A 22,960-nucleotide genomic window follows, 5' to 3' on the forward strand; every position below is an offset into this window, starting at 1 on the left:
CCAGAGATCATTAGGCACTCTATCTATCAGATCTAGTCCCTTAAATCTATTTCTCACTTCCACTGTATAATCATCAGGGATTTGATTTAGGTCATACCTGAATGGTCTAGTGGTTTTCCCTACTTTCTTCAAATTAAGTCTGAATTTGGCAATAAGGAGTTCATGATCTGAGCCACAGTCAGCTCCTGGTCTTGTTTTGCTAACTGTATACAGCTTCTCCATCTTTGGTTGCAAAGAATATAATCAATCTGATTTTGGTGTTGACCATCTGGTGATGTCCATGTGTAGAGTCTTCTCTTGTGTTGTTGGAAGAGGGTGTTTGCTATGACCAGTGCGTTCTCTTGACAAAACTCTATTAGCCTTTGCCCTGTTTCATTCCATGCTCCAAGGCCAAATTTGCCTGTTATTCCAGGTGTTTCTTGACTTCCTACTTTTGCATTCCAGTCCCCTATAATGAAAAGGACATCTTTTTTGGGTGTTAGTTCTAAAAGGTCTTGTAGGTCTTCATAGAACTGTTCAACTTCAGCTTCTTCAGCATTACTGGTTGGGGCATAGGCCTGGATTACTGTAATATTGAATGGTTTGCCTTGGAAATGAACAGAAATCATTCTGTCATTTTTAAGATTGCATCCAAGTACTGCATTTCAGACTCTTTTGTTGACCATGATGGCTACTCCATTTCTTCTAAGGGATTCCTGCCCACAGTAGTAGATATAATGGTCATCTGAGTAAAATTCACCCATTCCAGTCCATTTAGTTGACTGATTCCTAGAATGTCTATGTTCACTCTTGCCATCTCCTGTTTGACCACTTCCAATTTGCCTTGATTCATGGACCTAACATTCCAGGTTCCTATGCAATATTGCTCTTTATAGCACCGGACCTTGCTTCTATCACCGGTCACATCCACAACTGGGTATTGGTTTTGCTTTTGCTCCATCCCTTCATTCCTTCTAGAGTTATTTCTCCATTGATCTCCAGTAGCATACTGGGCACCTACCAACCTGGGGAATTCCTCACTCAGTATTCTATCATTTTACCCTTTGATACTGTTCATGGGGTTCTCAAGGCAAGTATACTGAAGTGGTTTGCCATTCCCTTCTCCAGTGGACCACATTCGGCTGTGGTCCATGTGATCAGATCGACTAGTTTCCTGTGATTATGATTTCAGTCTGTCTGCCCTCTGATGCCCCCTCGGAATACCTACCGTCTTATTTGGGTTTCTCTTACCTTGGGTGTGGGATATCTCTTCACAGCTGCTCCAAAACAGCGCCACCGTTGCACCTTACCTTGGATGAGGGGTATCTCCTCAAGGCCGCCCCTCCTGACCTTGAACGTGGAGTAGCTCCTGTCGGCCCTCCTGCGCCCGCGCAGTCACCACCTATTGGAAGTGGGGTAGCTCCTCTCGGCCGCCGGCCCTGGCCTCTGGCGTGGGGTAGCTCCTCTCGGCCGCGCCTCTTTGCGTGGTCGGTTGCGCCGGGCCGGCGTCTCTCGCGTCTGCGTCTGTTAAGTAGGGAGGGCTTATTAAACTCTGTTCATTATCCTTCGTTTGAGAAGTCTATTGTATAAAGCATTATTACGCAGAATGGAAATGAATGAGGTAAATCTGGCCTCCAAGACCCCATGGCTAACATTTGTCCCTGTCCCAAAAGTAACCCAAAGCCAAGCAAGCTGAAAGCAGAGCACAGTATTTAGGCCCATGGTCTCCACAGTCAGACTGCCCAGTATGACTCTTGCTTTGTCCACTTACAGGCTGTGTTTCCAGACAATTCACTTCCTATCTGTGTACCTCAACCTCCTGTTTGTAACATGAAGGTAACAGTACCAATGTTGTAAAGTTATCTTGAGGATTTAGAGAATACACACAAAACAAGGGCTTCTCAGGTGGCATGTAGTAAGGAATCTGCCTGCCAATGCAGGAGACGCAAGAGACATGGGTTCAATCCCTGGGTCGGAAGCATGCCCTAGAGCAGGAAATGGTAACCCACTCTAGTATTCTTGCCTAGGAAATCCCATGGAGAGAGGAGCCTGGTGGGCTATAGCCCACTGGGTCTCAAAGAGACATGACTGAACGTGCACACACAAAACAAACATGATTACCAAAGTGGAAAGGGAAGGAAGGGAGGGATAAATTGGAGCATGGGATTAACAGATACAAACTATTACATATAAAATAGATAGGCAACAAGGATTTACTGTACAGCACAGGGAACTATTTTCAATATTTTTTAATAACCTATGATGGAAAATAATCTGAAAAAATATGTACATGTATATATAATTGAATCACTTTTCTATACACCTGAAACTAACATGATATTAATAGAATGAACACAAAATATTTAGAACAAGGGAAGGTAGAAAATAATTACTAAGTAAATATTAGTTCTTGTGGTCATTAAGAACAGAGTTTGTTTTAGAACCATTTTCTTGACACTTGAATTATTTCTAAGTCTAATTACAAAAGTAATTACAAAAACTAAGTCTAATTACAAAAATTAAGTCTAATTACAAAAGTCAGTACATTTATCATTTTAAATTTCCTTCAGCTATAGGAGAAATATCAACTAAATTAATTAGCTTTATATTTTAATTCTTATTTGGTAATTTTTCTCTTTCCTTTCATATAATATTATTTTCTTAAACTGTGAACAGAAAAACCAAATTCTCTTGAAAAGTGTCACACAGAAAAATATCGAGCCTGTGGTCCTGAGTTTTGTGCTATGTTGAATATGGCAAATGAGGACCAAGTAACCTAGCTGTATTTTATTGCTATCCCTTGTGTTTGCTTATATTTTAAGAAAAATATGAATAATAAAGTATGATTTTGACATTTCATCTATTTGACCTTTTGATGCATATACTTTTACTTTAGATCTTTAATTTTTGTATTTATCCCTTTTTCCAAGTATAATTCCTGGAATCTAGGGGGGGAAATACCCTGAAAACAATAAAATGATAAATTCTTTTGTTCTTTGTCTTTTTCAGACTTTCAAGAACTCCACGTGTTGCCTCAGACAGTAGACTGGTCATCTTTTCCTCCTCAACAGTATCTCTTAACTCTTGGGTTCAAAAACAAAGAAGATGGAAAGTTTTTGGAAAAAGTGTCAAGTAGGAAGTTACCAACATTTACAGGTAACTCACCTGGACTTGTTATCTTTCAAGTTTTAAGGCACAATTAATTATTCATTAATGAATAATGTACATTAGTCATTAAGCTTTATTCATTTCAAGCCTAGCATATAGTAGGGCCTGGGCAGCAAACATTTGCTGGGTCATTCTTAACTCCTTCCAGTCTTCTTTGTGGGTTAGTCAACAATACCTGCAATTCTGGTTTCCCAAGAGCACCCACCTCCCTCACGCCAACCATCTCACCCCAATCACACTATCACCAATGCCTAATCATGGGGCACTTACAGAATACAAGCAAATACAAGCTTTTGTCACCATCAATTAGCAAACATAGAAGAAAATTATGCAATAAAACTACCATATGAAATCAAAAGTATAGACAATGACCCCCTTAAATCACTTGGATTATCTGTCATTGCATTAATATCTGTTCCACTCTTTTCTTATGTAATTAACCAAGACCTCAGCTCTCCTAAAGACTATTCTAGTTAAGTGGTGCTTAGTAATTCTAGTTGAAAACTTTCAAAAATCAAGAAAATATTCATGTAGAGCTGAAGTCTCAGACTTGGGGGCCTGAATTCATGACCAGGCTGAATTTATCCCTTCAACTCTACTCACATAATTAAGGATTTGTGTTTTGTCTGGCACTCCATCCTCCAAGGCTTATCTCAACTTCAAACTACATTCAAAGTCAATGGAATCTGCACACTTGAATAATACCTGGGAGAAATAAGACAAGAATCAGACACATTTATGACAACCTTTTTTTCACAAGTCAGGAAAAGCATACTCTGCAGAGAGAGGTGAATTGTTATAGGCTGTCCCTTAGATCTCAATCAGGAAACACAGCAAAAGGAATAAATGATAGTCTCCAAAGGGCAATGTCTCCTCTGCCTTTCTTCTCATAGATCTTTCATTGTGATACCTGTGGTCTTTGAGATGGGACTCATTCCTGTACTAAAGATTTCATATCTATTAATATTGAGATGTCTGTTTATAGCTTGCTAAGAAAAGCATTTTGAAATGGATGTCTAGCAAAAAATAGTATAAAAGTTTATTGTTACAATTTTTAGAACATAAAACTCCCTTCGGTCTGCTGACCAGAGAAGACACAGTGAGACACATGGAGACAATGGGGAAGCGAATCTTGCCAATATTGGACTTTATTAGAGGCACCCAGCTGAATGTAGGTATATGAGTCTTTTAAATTTGTTCAGCATACAAATATCAAACAATTCTGGAACTATACAAAGTTTACATGTAAATATTGCAAATACTGGAAGATTTTAGAAACTTCCAAAGTGAATCTCATTTGCAAAACCAACCAAAGTTTAGCTAATAATTTTAATCCTTCTATATTTTAAAACATTAGTTATAATGTTATAATTTGTAGTTGGCATTATTTATTAGGATAATGTCTTTTTAAAGATCCTTTTTTTGAGTGGTGTCTTGATATCTAATTGAAGGTTGCACTGAGTTTCTTGCTTCAAATGAGTAACAGAATTTTAGTAAACACGGTGCTTTCTCTATTTCATATATTGGGCAATTGCATATAACTATTTTGCTAGCTACACAAGAATTCAGAATTTTGAAAGCTAGTTCCTCCAAATCACGCTGATAGTCAGTTCAGTCGCTCAGTTGTGTCTGACTCTCTGTGACCCCATGGACTGCAGCCCGCCAGGCCTCCGTATCCATCACCAACTCCCAAAATCAACCCAAACCTATGTCTATTGTGTCAGTGATGCCATCCAACCACCTCATCCTCTGTGGTCCCCTTCTCTTCCTGCCCTCAGTCTTTCCCAGCATCAGGGTCTTTTCAAATGAGTCAGCACTTTGCATCAGAAGGCCAAAATATTGGAGTTTCAGCTTCAGCATCAGTCCCTCCAATGAACACCCAGGATTGATCTCCTTTAGGATGACTGATTGAATCTCCTTGCAGTCCAAGGGACTCTAAAGAGTCTTCTCCAACACCACAGTTCAAAAGCATCAATTCTTCAGCGCTCAGCTTTCTTTACAGTCCAACTCTCACATCCATACATGACCACTGGAAAAACCAAAACCATAACCTTGACTAGATGGAACTTTGTTGGCAAAGTAATGTCTCTGCTTTTTAATATGCTATCTAGGTTGGTCATAACTTTCCTTCCAAGGAGCAAATGTCTTTTAATTTCATGGCTGCAGTCACCATCCACAGTGATTTTGGAGCCCAGAAAAATAAAGTCAGCCAGTTTCCCCATCTATTTGCATGAAGTGATGGGACCAGATGCCATGATCTTAGTTTTCTAATGTTGAGCTTTAAGCCAGCTTCTTCACTCTCCTCTTTCACTTTCATCAAGAGACTCTTTAGTTCTTCTTCACTTTCTGCCATAAGCGTGGTGTCATCTGCATATTTGAGGTTATTGATATTTCTCCCAGCAATCTTGATTCCAGCTTGTGCTTCCTCCAGTCCAGCATTTCTCATGATGTACTCTGCATATAAGTTAAATAATCAGGGTGACAATATACAGCCTTGATGTACTCCTTTTCCTATTTGGAACCAGTCTGTTCTTCCATGTACAGTTCTGACTGTTGCTTCCTGACCTGCATACAGGTTTCTCAAGAGGCAGGTCAGGTGGTCTGGGATTCCCATCTCTTTCAGAATGTTCCACAGTTTATTGTGATCCACACAGTCAAAGGCTTTGGCATAGTCAATAAAACAGAAATAGATGGTTTTCTGGAACTCTCTTGCTTTTTCCATGATCCAGCAGATGTTGGCAATTTGATCTCTGGTGCCTCTGCCTTTTCTAAAACCAGCTTGAATATCTGGAAGTTCACAGTTCACATATTGTTGAAGCCTAGCTTGGAGAATTTTGAGCATGACTTTACTAGCGTGTGAGATGAGTGCAACTGTGCAATAGTTTGAGCATTCTTTGGCATTACCTTACTTTGGGATTGGAATGAAAACTGACCTTTTCCAGTCCTGTGGCCACTGCTGAGTTTTCCCAATTTGCTGGCATATTGAGTGCAGCACTTGCCCTGCATCATCTTTCAGGACTGGAAGTAGATCAACTGTAATTCCATCACCTTCACTAGCTATGTTCGTAGTGATGCTTCCTAAGGCCCACCTGACTTCACATTCCAGGATGTCCAACTCTAGGTGAGTGTGAGCAATCAAACCTTTGTAATTATCTGGGTCATGAAAATCTTTTTTGTACAGTTCTTCTGTGTATTCTTGCCACCTCTTCTTAATATCTTCTGCTTCTGTTAGGTCCATACCATTTCTGTTCTTTATTGAGCCCATCTTTGCATGAAATGTTACCTTTGTATCTCTAATTTTCTTGAAGAGATCTCTAGTAAATTGGATGCTAATCTAAACACTGGCACTTAATCTTTATTTACCCTTAAGGTAAATTATCTAATCCCTTTTTCTAACCAAGGGAAAATATGCCCTTTCTACTTTTCAGTCTTCAAAAAAAAAAAAAAAGCCCAAAATAAGACCTGAATTAATCTGTGCTATTTTACAAAATTGAAGCCCCTTTATTGAAAGTACATAAAGGGAACTTCTCATTAACAGGCTATAAAGGCTGCAGATTTCCCCTCTTAAAATATTTTTCAAAAGATCTTTAAGCTGGAAATTTTAAAGATTTCACCGTTTGTGGCTTTTGTATTCCATCATTGATTTGATGTTCTTACCTTACAAGGGGAACCAAGGGGGTCATCACCAACAGCTACTTAACATCTGTTCAGCAGTTTATCTGCTCAGTAACATTATTCAGCATTTTAGAAAAGCTATAAAACCCCTCATCTATTTGCATAATCTGTAATTAATTCTATGCATTACAAATCCAAAAGCACACTTTCACTGATTTTCCTACCATGTAACTTCCCCTTCCTCACAACTGTGTTCCACTCAATTATCTCCCTTATACTTCTATTAATAAAAATTTATCTCTGTCTAAGTCATCTTGGGCTGTCACACAAAATACCATAGATCGGATGACCTGAACAACAGAAGTTTATTTTCTCACAGTTCTAGAGGCTAGAAGTCTAAGATTAGGTCAGGTTGTGACAAAGACCCTCTTCTTGGCTTGCAGTCAGCTTTCTCTGCATCCTAACATGGCACAGAGCAAGTTCTGTGGTGTCTCTTCTTAAAAGACCGTTAATCCCATCATCAGGGCCCTATCTACTCTCATGATCTCATGTGCATGCTCAGTTGCTCAGTTGTGTCCAACTCTGCAAACTCATTGACTGTAGTCTGCCAGGCTCCTGTGTCCATGGAATTTTCCAGGCAAGAATACTGGAGTGGGTAGCCATTTCCTTCTCCAGGGGATCTTCCTGTGTCTCCTGCCTCTCCTACATTGGCAGGCAGGTTCTTTACCATTGGCCACCTGGGAAGCCCTCATCTCATCTAACCCTAATTACCTCCCAAAGGCCCCATCTCCACATTGGCCTCTAGGGTTTCAACCTAGAAATTTTGGGTGGACTCAAACATTTAGTTTATAGTAATCTCATTGACTCTACTGAAAATCTGGGGTCCTGTTCTCTGATTCACCCTATACTGCAACCTCTTTCAGACACACACACACACAGCCTTACCAGCCCATCCTAATTAGACGCACAAACACATATCATCTTTGTCATCATTAGACCCTTGCAAGAAGTGGAAAGAAAGTGAAAGTGTTATTCGCTCAATCATGTCCAACTCTTTGCAACCTGTACCCTGCCAGGCTCCTCTGTTCATAGCATTCGCCAGGCAAGAATGCTGGAGTGGGTAGACATTCCCTTCTCCAGGCAGTTTTCCCAACCCAGGGCTTGAACCAAGATCTCCTGCACTGTAGGCAGATTTTTAGCATCTGAGCCACCAGGGAAGCCCACAAGAATTCTTGTGGAAGCCTTGCTGACAAGAACCATTACCACGTAGTATCATTTCACTTCATCTGCACATGGTTAACCTTGCAGCTCTAGTGTGCGGGATATTGGGGAGGTGATCTGTCTGTGCCATGGTTCTTTGGGGAAAAACCCACCATAACTTGCTACTTGTCAGGAACCTGACACATCAAATCTGTTGCCAGTTCAGATCTCCCAATGTGTTGTGAATAAAGGTTAGGCCAATCTAGGCATCAGGCATTTCTTAAACACTTTTAACTCATTTTCCTCTCAGGTTACAAATGGCGTTTCGGCCACTTAGAAATATGTACACACATGTATATTTATGTGTCTATAAAGGGGGTTTAAAAATCATAATGAATAAGACTTTTAGCATCTAATGAATAACTCAGTCTTATTTAGAATAAGTCAGTTGTTGTTTAGTTGCTAAGTCATGTCCTACTCTTTGCAACCCCATGAACTGTAGCTAACTTGACTCCTCTGCCCATGGGATTTCCCCAGCAAGAATACTGGAATGGGTTGCCATTTCCTGCTCCAGGGGATCTTTCTGACCCAGGGATCAAACCTCCTGAGTATCCTGCAATGACTTGCATATTCTTTACCGCTGAGCCACTAGGAAAGCCCCAGAATGAGTTGATAACACTTTGCTACTTCAAGAGATTTCATCAACTTTCTTACTTTTGCATCTATGGAAAATAATAGTTGTTGGAAAACTGTCTTTAAGAGCTTGAATGAAATTGAAGTGAATGAGTCCAAAGTTCCCCAGGGACCAAAAGTATATCCAAATACTAGCCTCTAGGTTTCTTATATGTCCAACCACAGCTTCATAAAGCAGGACTGAATCAAACAAGCTGCAAAAGTAACCTAGGTTAATGAAACAAGTAATGAGTTGCTGAGCAGAAATTATTCCTACACGGAACAATTAACTATGACCCAGGAATCCCTTAGCACTGTTTTTAGGATCCCCTGAGGTGTGTTTTTTCTAGTCAGATGTCAAATGACATATGCTTGAATGTTTAGACACTTCAGTGTCCTTATTAGTTGTGACCCTACTTCGTGACACCTGTAGAAAAAGACTTTTGTCTAAGACCAGCTATGTAACCCCTAGGATGTCATTTAACCTCTGAGCTTTTTTCTCATTTATAAAATAAGCTGATACATGCCAGACTCACCTCACACAGTTGTTATGAGACCAAAAGTATACAATCCACATTGAATCAGTTTGTAAAGTATTAAGATATTCGTGATAGTGTTTTTTGTTTGTTTTGGCTGTGCCCCATGGCATGTGGGACCTTAGTTTTCCAAACAGGGATTGAACCTGTGCCCCCCTGCATTGGAAGCATGGAGTCTTAACCACTAGACCACCAAGGAAGTCCCTAAAATTTTAATTATTTGTATTGGTTTTCATTTGCTTTGACAAAAGGGTTGTTTTGGAGATCCTTCTTTTTCTTTATAAAAGCCATGTACTTTGAAATTATGTATTCTTCTAAAATGAAGACTGTGCAAGTGTCCTGCGGATTTTGAATGATTTTCCTTAGATCACTGATGCACTTAAATCTCCTTAATAAAGCAGGATTAAGGGTGTCATCTCCCATCATGCCCACAGTAGGACTTCCCAGAGAACATGAATTTTCACCTCTTGCCACAGGTGGCAGAAAGAGTTGGCGAAGGCAACAAAGACATTCTTGGTATAAGATTTCTATGTCTCAGAAAATAATTCTCCTTATATTCTGACACCAGTTTCCTTCCCTTTATAGATTCCTTTGCTAAGTATACAATGCATGGCCAAATAAAAATGATTCTGGCATTTTAAGAGTTATTGTCTAAAAGATTCTTCCAGTTTCCTATCTGGTGGCTTTTAATCCCACTGAACATCAATCCCATTCAACCAGCTGCTCTGCTCTACCAGTATTTTTTCTTCTCTGGATCTTTGTCCTAATTATCTCACAAGCTACTGAATGCTACTATGCTTTTCCATTCATTAACTTTATTGGCTTCTGTCAGTTTAAAACCTTATGTACTGTGCTTCCTGGGGTAAATGTTAAAGAGTTAAAATAATAACATCTCTTGCCATGCATGAAGCTTCTTTCACAGGCTGACTTGCCAAAAAAATGACCTAACTAACCAGGTTTTAAATACCTCGTTAATTTCACTTTTTAATTCTTCCAAGTGAAGCATAAAAGATGTTTACACATCCACATTCGAAATGAACAATAATATGTGTTTCCTACCCCCTTTTCTTTGCAATGAATGTTTCTATATATTATGTCAAATAGAAATACATTCCCAATACTTGGGCTCTGCTTTTCAGCAGTATTAGATTAGCAGTGCCACTTATCTTCCAAACATTTATCCATACCTGCTATTAAATCTAGACAAGTGTCTGGAGGAAGCCTTCATCTGAACTTGCTATTTACCTAAACTTCATTGTAGGTAGGTGCAGTTTTAGCTTCAGTCTTGGCCATTTTATTATACCCTCGCCAGCAGCTAAGCAGTCTTTTGATCACTCCTAAAGTGTCACTGGGAGGGCTACTTCCCTTTAGATTTGCCCCTTGTGAGCTAATTCCTTCATTTTTCATTGTTTCCTTTATTTTCTTAAAGCAACAGCATTAAAGCATTCCTGCTGGCATTTTTCATCCTTATTTTTGTTTCATTTTATCATTCAAAAGTCCCAAACTTGTAGAGGTAAAATATTAATCTATCATTTCCTTATAACCAAAGCTGCAATTGGTCTGGAGTGGGCAAAGGAGATTGGGGGGGAGGGCTATTAGCACTCAACTATATTCTTTCTCTAGCATCCTGTGGGTAAGGAACACTTCCTGTTTTGTTATGCATCCAACAATCAAGCTAACAAAGCACCATTGCCTTCCACTATTTTTATTTTCCCGGTGTTTTGGAAAATTACACTGATAGATTATGTTCCTGAGCAGGCCGTAGTTGTTTCTGTTCTTTGGAGTTGAGTCACTACACCACTTTCCTACAACCAGCCTTATTGTTTATTTTAAAGAAGGACAAAGAAAGCAATTTTTCTTCAGAAAGAAAACTGTGTCTCCTGCAACTCGCTTTCCTCTATTTGACAGTATCCCATTGTTTAGCTACATGTTTAAACTCAATGGGTAGGCTGGCTATTTCGTCAGTTCAAAGAAAGGATCTCAAATCCACAATCGTTGCTCCCATAGGTTTATAGGTTTTCAGATAAATGATTAATCAGAAATAGCAAATTAGTGGGGATTGACAGACATTAGTAAAATGGCTGAGATAGCTGTAAGGGAGAAATACAGCAAATGCAAGGCAATGGTGTTCAACTTTGCTTTATTACCAAGATTCTAAGAAAGTGCCAGAGAGGTTGGTGTCAATCAAGATGTGTATGACATTTCAGAAAGGACTGCCTTCCAAATTCAAGTTAAAATTTCGATGTTCTTTAGTAATGCTGGTTTCTAATAATTTTTCTCCTTAAAGGAAATTCTATTTTAAGATGAAAAAGTCATGTCTGCCTTCTCTAATTTATGGGCGGGGGGAAATCTGGCTTTGTGAGTATGCACAGATTAAAATAGTCCATGTGCAGATACTAAGCTTTAAGGTTTGTTCTCCAACTTCTGTTTGAGGTTATCTGAATACTTGGGAGGGCACTTTGCTAAAATTCCTGTTTCCAGGATCACATATCACAAAATTGTGAACCCAAGACTTTTTTTTAACCCTTATATACCCCCTTATGTCAGACATGAAAGTAAAAGTGTTAGTCACTCAATTGTGTCTGATACTTTGAGACCCCATGGACTGTAGCCTGCCAGGCTCCTCCATCCATGGATTCTCCAGGGAAGATTACTGGAGGGGGTTGCCATTCCCTTTTCCAGGGGATCTTCCCAACTCAGGAATTGAACCCAGGTCTCCTGAATTGCAGGCAGATTCCTTACCATCTGAGCTACCCAGGAAGCCCGTACTTCTTCTTAAATAAAAAATGTGAGAATTTTATGATAAACTATGTCTCTATCAAGTAGTACAAATTGAATAAACTTCTTAGCGAAGGTAAAACATCCTCTTTTATGGATGGCAGTAGCAAACACAGAGGTGGGCTGCTTCAATTATGTGTGCCCAGTTTTAAGAAAATCTCAAATACCAGTATATTCATGGGGGTTGGTGGGCCTTACAAGTGCACCATAGTCTATTTCAAGATGGATTGCATCAATTGCTGGAACGGTCCAGGAGTCAGAATAAACATTACACTACCACAAGGAGAGGAGCCAGAGTTCATGGCCATCCAACGAGAACTAAAGATAAAATCAGAGCTGGAGATTTAATGTAAGTCACCAGGGTAGGACAAATTCCACTTTTTTCAGGATGCAACTTGTATAAGATATCATCCTTTGTATAAACCAAATAGTGGGCAACTATTAACTCTTATCATGCCTTGGTGACATAGACAAAGTCACCCCCTTTTAAATGGACACAGCTCTGTGGGATCCCCACTGCAAGAGTGGAGTTCAAATTCAATTTAGTCCCTTTTTTTCCCCCTCATCCTGGCTTCCTTAGGCCGAGCCATCTGTAAACCCTTCTCACCAGTCCTGCAAAGTGTTCTCTTTTCTATACATTTGTCAATTTGAAGGAAGGGTACAGACAATCCTCGAAAATAATAGAAGAAAATATTTATTTAAACTAGATGCCATTAATTCAGAGGCACTAAATATATTACAACGAGTCCTGACGTTATTCCTCAGGGAGAGGTTATTTCTGTGTTTTTGTTCTAAACCATTTCCTTCTCCTGGGAGACTAGGGGAGTTTTCGTGCGTGCTCAGGTGTGATGGAGAAGTTGCAATATGCCAGCCTTCTCAGCCGGCTGCAGAGAGTAAAGGAACAGTCCCAGGTGATCAATCAAGCAATGGCCGAGCTAGCAACCATTCCCTATCTACAGGACATCAGTCAACAGGAGGCAGAATTGGTAAGCATCTGTTTTTCTTTGTTCACAAGCCCTGAACCGACAGAAGAGTGATATGGTCTGAAAAAGAATGTAACAATAAATGGCAGTCCAAGGGCAAACTCTCCAACTCGCATGAAGCATTCTAATGAAGAAACTAGAAATTATAGAAAGGTGTGTGTGTATGTTTCATTTGCTCACCCTGACTAGTTAGCTTCCCTTTATTTTATAGCAAGACTTTTGTATTGTATGAAAATATAGAAAAAGGCTGATTATTCATATTCTGAGTCAGGCTTTCTTGTTTCAAGTAAAGTGAAATTTTAATGAATTGTTTTTAATTCCAAGACATGTTAATATATGATTCTCTTTGATGGAAAAGTAAGAGGAGAAAAAGTAATTGCTGGATAGAAAACTGACTCTGCAAAACTGTCTTTAGAGTTTTCTTATTCACTTTGAGTGTCACATATATGTTTGCAGTACCAACACACACACACACACATACATTAAGAGAGTTGTCTTATTTGAGGGGAAAATGTAGTCAAATGGTGGGGTGGTTGTTTTTTTTTGTTTTTTTTTTTTACTGAATTGACCAGTTAATTTAGAAAACACAGAGCCTGTCAAAAACTAGTTGGAATACCTAGGAATAGCTACTCTACTACCTAGAGTTTTATACAGAAGAAAAAAGAGTTTTATACAGAAAATTGTAAGACAGTGATGAAAGAAATCAAAGACGACATAAACAGATCGCGAGATATCCCATGTTCTTGAGTTGGAAGAATCAATATTGTGAAAATGACTATATTACCAAATGTAATCTACAGATTCAGTGAAATCCCTATCAAATTAACAATGGCAGTCTTCACAGAACTACCATACAAAAAAATCTCACAATTCATATAGAAATACAAAAGACCCCAAATAGCCAAAGCAATCTTAAGAAGAATGGAGGAATCAACCTTCCTAACTTCAGACTATACTACAAAGCTATAGTTATCAAGACAGTATGGTACTGGCACAAAAACAGAAATATATAGACCAATGGAACAAAATAGCAAGCCCATAGATAAATCCGCACACCTATGGACACCTTATCTTTGACAAAGGAGGCAAGAATATTCAATGGAGAAAAGACAATGTCTTCAACAAGTGGTGCTGGGAAAACTGGTCAACCACTTGTAACAGAATGAAACTAGAACACTTTCTAACACCCTACACAAAAATAAACTCAAAATGGATTAAAGATCTAAATGTAAGACCAGAAACTATAAAACTTCTAGAGGAGAACATAGGCAAAACACTCTGTGACATAAATCACAGCAGGGTCCTCTATGACCCACCTCCCAGAATATTGGAAATAAAATAAAAAATAAACAAATGTGACCTAATTAAAATTAAAAGCTTCTGCACAACATAGGAAACTATAAGCAAGGTGAAAAGACAGTCTTAAGAATGGGAGAAAATAATAGCAAATGAAGCAGTGGATAAATAATTAATCTTAAAAATATACAAGCAACTCCTGAAGCTCAATTCCAGAAAAATAAATGACCCAATCAAAAAATGGGCCAAAGAGGTAAACAAACATTTCTCCAAAGAAGACACACAGATGACTAACAAACACATGAAAAGATGCTCAACATCACTCATTATCAGAGAAATGCAAATCAAAACCACAATGAGGTACCATTTCATGCCAGTCAGAATGGCTGCTATCCAGAAGTCTACAAGCAGTAAATGCTGGAGAGGATGTGGAGAAAAGGAAACCTCTTACACTGTTGGTGGGGATGTAAACTAGTACAGCCACTATGGAGAACAGTGTGGAGATTCCTTAAAAAACTGGAAATAGAACTGCCATACAACCCAGCAATCCCACTACTGGGCATACACACCAAGGAAACCAGAATTGAAAGAGACACATGTACTCCAATGTTCATCACAGCACTGTTTGTAATAGCCAGTACATGGAAGCAAGCTAGATGTCCATCAGCAGACGAATGGATAAGAAAACTGTGGTACATATACACAATGGAGTATTACTCAGCCATTAAAAAGAATACAGTAGAAACCAGTTCTAATGAGGTGGATGAAACTGGAGCCTATTATACAGAGTGAAGTAAGCCAGAAAGAAAAACACCAATATAGTATACTAACGCATATATATGGAATTTAGAAAGATGGTAATGATAACCCTGTATGTGAGACAGCAAAAGAGGCACAGATGTATAGAACAGACTTTTGGACTCTGTGGGAGAGGGAGAGAGTGGGATGATTTGGGAGAATGGCATTGAAACATGTACATTATCATATGTGAAACAAATTGCCAGTCCAGGTTCGATGCATGATACAGGATGCTCGGGGCTGGTGCACCAGGATGACCCAGAGGGATGGTTTGGGAAGGGAGGTGGGAGGGGGTTTCAGGATGGGGAACACGTGTACACCCATGGCAGATTCATGTTGATATATGCAAAACCAATACAACATTGTAAAATAATTAGCCTCCAATTAAAATAAATACATTTATATTAAAAAAAAAGCTCAGAGATAAAGCCATGCACATATGCATACCTTGCTTTTGACAAAGGAGGCAAGAATATACAATGGGGCAAAGATGGTCTCTTCAATAAGTACTGCTGGAAAAACTGGACAGCTGCATGCAAAAGAATGAAATTAGAACACTTCCTAACACCCTACACAAAGATAAACTCAAAATGGATTAAAGGTTTAAATGTAAGACCAGAAACGATAAAGCTCCTAGAGAAAAACATAGGCAGAACACTCTATGACATAAATCACAGCAAGATCCTCTATGACCCACCTGCTACAGTAATGGAAATAAAAACAAAAATAAACAAGTGGGACCAAAGTAAACTTAAAAGCTTTTGTGTAGCAAAGGAAACAATAAACAAGGTGAAAAGATAACCCTCAGAATGGGAGAAAATAATAGTAAACAAAACAACTGATGAAGGATTAACTTCAAAATATACAAGCAGCTCATACAACTCAATACCAGAAAAACAAACAACCCAATCAAAAACTGAGCTAAAGATCTAAACAGATATTTCTCCAAAGAAGACATACAGATGACTAATAAACACATGAAAAGATGCTCAACGTCACTCATTATTAGAGAAATACAAATCAAACCTACAATGAGGAGTCACCTCACATTGGTCAGAAAGGCCATCATCAAAAAATCTACAAACAATAAATGCAGGGAAGGGTGTGGAGTTAAGGGAACCCTCTTGCACTGTTGGTGGGAATGCAAATTGATACAACCACTATGGATAGCAGTGTGGAGATTCCTTAGAAAACTAGGAATAAAACCACCATATGTCCCAGCAATCCCACTCCTAGACATATACCCTCAGGAAATCAAAATTGAAAAGGACGCATGTAGCCCAATGTTCATTGCAGCTCTATTTCCAAAAGCTAGGACATGGAAACAATCTAGATGTCCATCAGCAGAGGAATGGATAAAGAAGTTGTGGTACATATATAAAATGGAATATTACTCAATCATAAAAAGAAACACACTTGAGTCAGTCCTAATGAGGTGGATGGACCTAGAGCCCATTATGTAAAGTGATGTAAGTCAGAAAGAGAAAAACAATTATCGTACATATATATACATATGCATTCAATTCAGTTCAGTCGCTCTGACCCAGACACAACTGAGCGACTGAACTGAACTGAACTGAATGCATATCTATCTATCTATCTATATATATATATATATATATATATATATGGAATCGAGAAAGATGGTACTGATGAACCTATCTGCAGAGCAGCAGAAGAGACACAGACATTGAGAACAGACATATGGACATGGCCGGGAAGAGAAGAAGGAGTGGGTGGGAGGTATGGAAAGGGAGACAGTAACATGGAAACATACATTACTGTATGTAAAATAGATAGCCAATGGCAATTTGATGCGTGACTCAGGGAACTCAAACCAGAGCTTGTTAACAACTTAGGGGGGCAGCATGGGGAGAGAGGAGGGAGGGATGTTCAAGTAGGAGGCGACATGGGTAAGCCTATGGCTGTTTCATGTTGATGTTTGGTAGAAACCACTGCAGTACTGTAAAGTAATTATCCTTCAACTAAAAATAAACAATTTTTTTAAAAACATAGTTGGAGAAATACCTCACAGAAAAAAATCTTCAAGCAGACATGTATATTATAAACATAATATTAGAAACTATAGCACCTCATTTGAAAAACAATTACTAATCAGTGTGCTGGCCATTCAAAGAAAGGTAAAATTTACTCCATATAAAGCTGATGTGTTGTTGAGAAGGGCTCTTTACTCTAAGGCTGTAATTGAAGGTAGTGAAAACTAATTACAGACCTGACTGAATTCACATAGCAAGGATGAGAACAACCCAAAATTATCACCTGTAATTTTCAGATAACTAAAGGAATCCTCCCTCTTTAAGCTTTGAAAGATGTAACAAATTAATCAAGAAATGAACTGCCAACATTTATAATGTTCATCTGAATCTGCAAAAGCGTATTAAATAAATATTGATATTCAAAGTAACCATTTAAAACTATGGGAGTAGCCAAATAATAAAATTCTGCATACCAAACATTAAAACTATGAGGGAAAAAAAGTCTATTAATCAGGTAATTATTAAGTCAAAACTGGCAATAATACTTTCTAAATCTGTATGGTTTTATGCACAGAATGCCTTCTAAAAGGCTAAGTGTTTATCCTACCATTCATAAGGCATTCAGGAGTGTAGCAACTGTGGAGCTTTCAAAGTACATATTATAGCCAATTTTAGATGATTAATGCTCCTCTGAGATAAGAGAAAGCAAAGAAAATGTTAATTTAAGAAGCTGGCACAATGTTGATCCTGTCTTGCTGAAAAGCACACTCAAGATTTAAATGAAAAATACAGGGGAGTTTTCTGCACTTAGGTCTTCTTAACCACACATCTGCAGCTTTCTTTTTTCTGGAAATTCTTTTATTTTTAAATATACAAAAAGAGCATGAAACTAGCATTACTGACATGCCTAACTAACATATCCATGCAATACTCCACTACCTGAAACCTTGAAAAATAAGATTTCATGGGACATTTTCATAATTTATATAGCTACTAGAAAAAAAAAGTAAATGTAAAGGGATGTATATGTGCCAACCAAATATTTTTAAAAATCATGTATCTTTCAAGGTTTCGTCATTTTAATAGATTTTACTTTCCAAGTTCCAAGCATGGGTTAACCTAGATAATATATCCTTGAAATCCCTTTTGTGATGCTACACAAATAGTGACTACTCAGTAGAAGAGTTCTGAGTGACTCAACTCCCTACCTAAAATATCTAAAGAACAGAAAGATCATCTAAGATTATCATAATGCTTGACACTATGGTGAACTGAACTGGCATTTGTTCTTCTTTAGGGAACATTTTTTTTCAGCTTCGAATGTTACATGGCTTGATGTGGCCTTGTTACTTTGCAGGCACATATATCCTCTGTGTGCAGCTGGTGCTGTTTAGTTGCTCAGTTGTGTCCAACTCTGCGACCTCATGAAGTATAGCCAGCCAGGCCTCTCTGTCCATGAGATTTCCCAGGCAAGAATACCAGAGTGGGTCGCCGTTTACTTATCCAAGGGGTCTTCCCGACACAGAGATTGAACCCGTGTCTCCTGCTTGGCAGGCAGATTCTTTCCCACTGAGCCACCTGGAAAGCTCCAGCATGTGTGTAGAATTATTTTAAATTGGAATATGGCAGTTTGGGGCAAAGGGTGGAATTTTAAAACTCTGAAATGGAACCTAAAGAGAAATCTTGGTTATTTTGAAATTTTAGAAAAGAAAAGAATAGTAAAAGAATTTCAATGAGCTAGATCCTTTAAGAGGTAATAAAACAACACAATTCTAGTATGGTCCTCTGGTGAGTCTTTGCATGATGCCTAGGATTATGATACATTAGCCTCAGGAGAAAGCACTAAAACGCGTTCATGTACTACATGCCATTTCCCAAGAGAATTAACTACTGCCTTCATTCTTTACAACCCAAATCTGTTTTCATAAAACATCAACACCCACTATATTAAAACCTATATGTTTTCTACAAATTTCCAAGAAGAATCTTTCCATTGTTTCAGTATTTTATATCTGCAATAATACTTGGTAATGACTGAAGCAGCAATGAGGTGGCAGTGTTCATTGTCGGAAAGATGAGTAATAAAATCATCAGCGTACAAATGATTTTTTAATTAGGTTTTAATCTGTGTATTTAGAGAAGTTATTTCTGTGTGAATTCCACACTGATAATTTTTATCTTGGTGCCACAGCTGCAGTCACTAATGGCAGATGCTATGGACACCCTTGAAGGAAGAAGAAACGATAAAGAACGTGTGTGGAATACAATTCAAAAGGTAAAACTTTCAGCTGAAGGAAAAAAAGATATATTATTCTCAAAGAAAATATCCATTTGAGGTCAAATCTGTTTAAAGATAAAAAGAAAAGGAAGTTCCTCAGCTTGCTTTATTGGTGGTTTTCTTTTTAAAACAAATGCAGCTCTCTCCCTGTAAGTAAAACCAAGACGAAGTATGGACATTTATTTAATTTGTTCCTTCAGGTCTGCTGCATTTCTGACTGTGGTCATGTACTTTTCGGGGTCTCTTATCATGCTCATTTTCATGTTATATTTTCACTATCTGCTCCTTCATTATTGGTTATTATATATATTTAAAGCCCCTTCATCGATGTTTCAATTTGCTCCCCAACCCTTTCTCCTGTAATTGGCACTTGAGGAATAATGGCTACATTTCAGGGAACTAGAAAAAAACTAGCACGTCGATGTTTGGGGTGAAGAAATGACATACTGGTTGTTAGAAGTTGGAGAACACCTCTTCGTTGGTTACCTGAGTTACACAAAACAAGCCCTGAGATGCTCCTGGCCCCAAGTACTCAGGAGACTTGTGTGATACCACAAGACCTTCTGACAATGTAGGGAGTAGTGCTGGTTTACAGTCCAGATGAAAGTGATAAATTCTGATCAATGTATTCCCCACTCCGTTCATGGTAAGAACCCGCAAAGGGAAAACTGGTGTCAGGAGACATGAGAAGAAAAAAAAAACAAAACTGTTCCATTTAAGAGGTAAAGTCAGCCATGAGGGATTTTGATGCATTTGAAGAAATGTGTCTCTTCTGTAATACATTCAGAGAACCTAGGGTGAATGTATAGAACAGAAATCAACAGAACTCATCTAATATTTGTTGAATATCTACTATGCCTGAAAGATCACTGTGTGTTATGGACCTTTAGGTGGTCAAGACAAACTCAGTCCCTACCTATATGGGCCTTACCACCTAGGAAAGCAGCAGCTACTTAAACGTTTATAAATATTATATTTTAAAAATAGATGTTCAGTGATTATGGGAACAAATAGAGGAATATAATCTGGTCTGAAAGGTCAGAAAATCCATCTCTGAGAAAGTGATATTTATGAAACATTCAAAAGATAGTAGTAGCTATCTAGATGAAAAGGGAGATTTCTACACAGAGGCAAAAGCTGGTACCAAGAATGCTAAGAAAGCATGGTAAAATGGACAGAGGAACAAGGAACATGTTTTAAAATGAAGTGCAAAGGCAGAAGAAATCAAATCACAGAAGGTCTTGTAAATTATGTTCAGGATTTAGAACGTTTCAGGAAGTGTTTATGTGGTAAATATTTTTGAGACATCTCTAGGGCTGTACTGGGATAGCAGACTGAGGCTACAGAAGTCTGGGGAGGTCAGTCACAAGGTGGTAGCACGATCTGCTTTGGCGGGCACTGAGACGGAGAGAAGCAGACAGATACAAGAAAGATTCAGGAAGCAAATCCACAGGCCTTATTTACTGATTGCATGTGGGAGTTTAGAGAACAGGAAAGGTTAGAACAATGCTCAGACTTTGGACTTCAGCCACCAGGTGGGGAATAGGGAGAGGTCTGCTGGTGCAAAGGAAGGAAGGAAACACTTCAAAGAAACAGCTTTTGGCTGAGAACATGAACACTTTCAGAGTCCACAGAAAGCATACCAGGCATTTGAAAAGGAAGTTAATATACAGGGTGGTTAACTGGGTATGAAAATTTAGGTAACTGAAAAGGAAAGCAATTTATCACAATGGAACCATTAAAAGAAACAGCTGCTATCCCTTAAGGGCTGGAGAATCAAAGGGAAGAGATTGCAATTATTGAAACTTGGAGCTGGGACCCGGCTGGGCCACAACTCAGATCTCCTACTAGAAGGTGCTGTTTAGCTGGTGCCAGTGTCCCCGAGCTTGGATCAGGGATCGTGAAAGATGTCTGAGGAGGGGGCAGTAACCCACTGGTGCTGATGGGGAGGGAAGGAAAGCAGTTTTAATGGAGGTTATTTGGCAACTTTTGGAAAAACTAGATTTCACAGCCACTACAGAAAAGAATGTATATTTCTAGAACAAAGAACCTTTACTGAATAGATGCTCACAGGAACCCCAAGCAGACAGGAAGTCCGCAGTAAATAAACAAGAAGCAGCAAGTCCCTCTTTTCTCCTTTGATTTTACAGTGCCCCTCTATCGCCCCCTGTTGATGGAGACAAAGAGGGGGCAAAACAGAAATGGAGTTTACAGAGTTCCAGCCCCAGCATCAAAGGGTGAAAGTGAAAGTCACTCAGTCGTGTCTGACTTGTGACCCCATGGACTATACAGTCCATGGAATTCTCCAGGCCAGAATACTGGAGTGGGTAGCCTTTCCCTTCTCCAGGGGATCTTCCCAACCCAGAAATCAAACCCAGGTCTCCTGCATTGCAGGTGGATTCTTTACCAGCTGAGCCACCAGGGAAGTCCAAGAATACTGGAGTGGGTAGCCTATCCCTTCTCCAGGGGATCTTCCAAACTCTGGAATCGAACCAGGGTCTCCTGCATTGCAGGTGGATTCTTTACCAACTGAGCTATCAGGGAAGCCCCACTGGGGTTAAGGGACAAAAGGCCAATAACTGGATTTCCCTGGTAGCTCAGACAGTAGAGAATCTGCACACAGTGTGAGAGACCTGGGTTTGATCCCTGAGTCAGGAAGATACCCTGGAGAATGGAATGACTACCCACTCTAGTATTTTTGCCTGGAGAATTCCATGGACAGAGGAGGCCGGTGGGTTACAGTCCATAGGGTCGCTAGCACAGAAGTGCATTGAAGTTAGGGTATTGAAACTAGGGCAAGATATCTAAGGTGAAATACAGGAGTCTGGAGTTCTGAATAGAAGACAGAATAGAGATAGAGATTTCTAAATCATTGGCAGGTTGGTGATAACTGAAATCACTTGAGTGAGTGGCACGGCAGAGAAAGAGCAAATAATGAGAAAACAGCTTTGAGGAGCACATTTCAAATTTAGGAGGAAAACTCGACAAAGGAGACTAAGAAGGAATGATGGGGCAAACCAAAGCTAGAGGTAAACCAAACCTAAGGCTCATGGGAGTCAAGCAATATAATTAAATATTTGTGCCTACTACAGAAAGAACTGTTTAGCACAGAGGGTAGCAAACTAGAGCCCATAGGTCCAAAACCAACCATGTACTTATTTTTGTAAATAGAGTTTACTGCACATAGCCACGGAGAAGGCAATGGCAAGCCACTCCAGTACTCTTGCCTAGAAAATCCCATGGACGGAGGAGCCTGGTAGGCTGCGGTCCATGGGGTCACTAAGTCAGACACGACTGAGCGACCTCACTTTCACTTTTCACTTTCATGCATTGGAGAAGGAAATGGCAACCCACTCCAGTGTTCTTGCCTGGAGAATCCCAGGGACGGGGGAGCCTGGTGGGCTGCCATCTATGGGGTCGCACAGAGTCGGACACGACTCAAGCGACTTAGCAGCAGCAGCAGCATATAGCCATGCCATTCATTCAAGTATTATCTATGTCACCTTGGCCAAGTTGAATAGTTGCCATGAAGACCATATAGCTCACAAAGTCTAAAATACTTGCTATCTGAAAAGTGAAGTGAAAGTGTTAGCCGCTCAGTCTGTGTCTTGACTTTTTGTGGTCCCATGGACTGCAGCCTGCCAGGCTCCTCTGTCCATG

General features: G+C 39.3%; 1 protein-coding gene across 1 annotated transcript in view; it reads left to right on the forward strand.

Moving 5' to 3' along the window:
• SPATA16 (spermatogenesis associated 16) overlaps window positions 1-22,960 on the forward strand; it is a 266,115-nt gene that overhangs the window by 213,577 nt on the left and 29,578 nt on the right. The window contains exons 6-9 of the mRNA XM_088842623.1: window positions 2,989-3,135; window positions 4,206-4,318; window positions 12,770-12,934; window positions 19,214-19,297. Of these exons, the coding sequence (XP_088698749.1) occupies window positions 2,989-3,135; window positions 4,206-4,318; window positions 12,770-12,934; window positions 19,214-19,297 (509 nt within the window). The remainder of the gene's footprint in view (window positions 1-2,988; window positions 3,136-4,205; window positions 4,319-12,769; window positions 12,935-19,213; window positions 19,298-22,960) is intronic.

Source organism: Moschus berezovskii, chromosome 1 (genome assembly GCF_049115385.1).
Source record: "Moschus berezovskii isolate FMDL1 chromosome 1, NW_MosBer_1.0, whole genome shotgun sequence".
Taxonomy (NCBI): Eukaryota; Metazoa; Chordata; class Mammalia; order Artiodactyla; family Moschidae; genus Moschus; species Moschus berezovskii.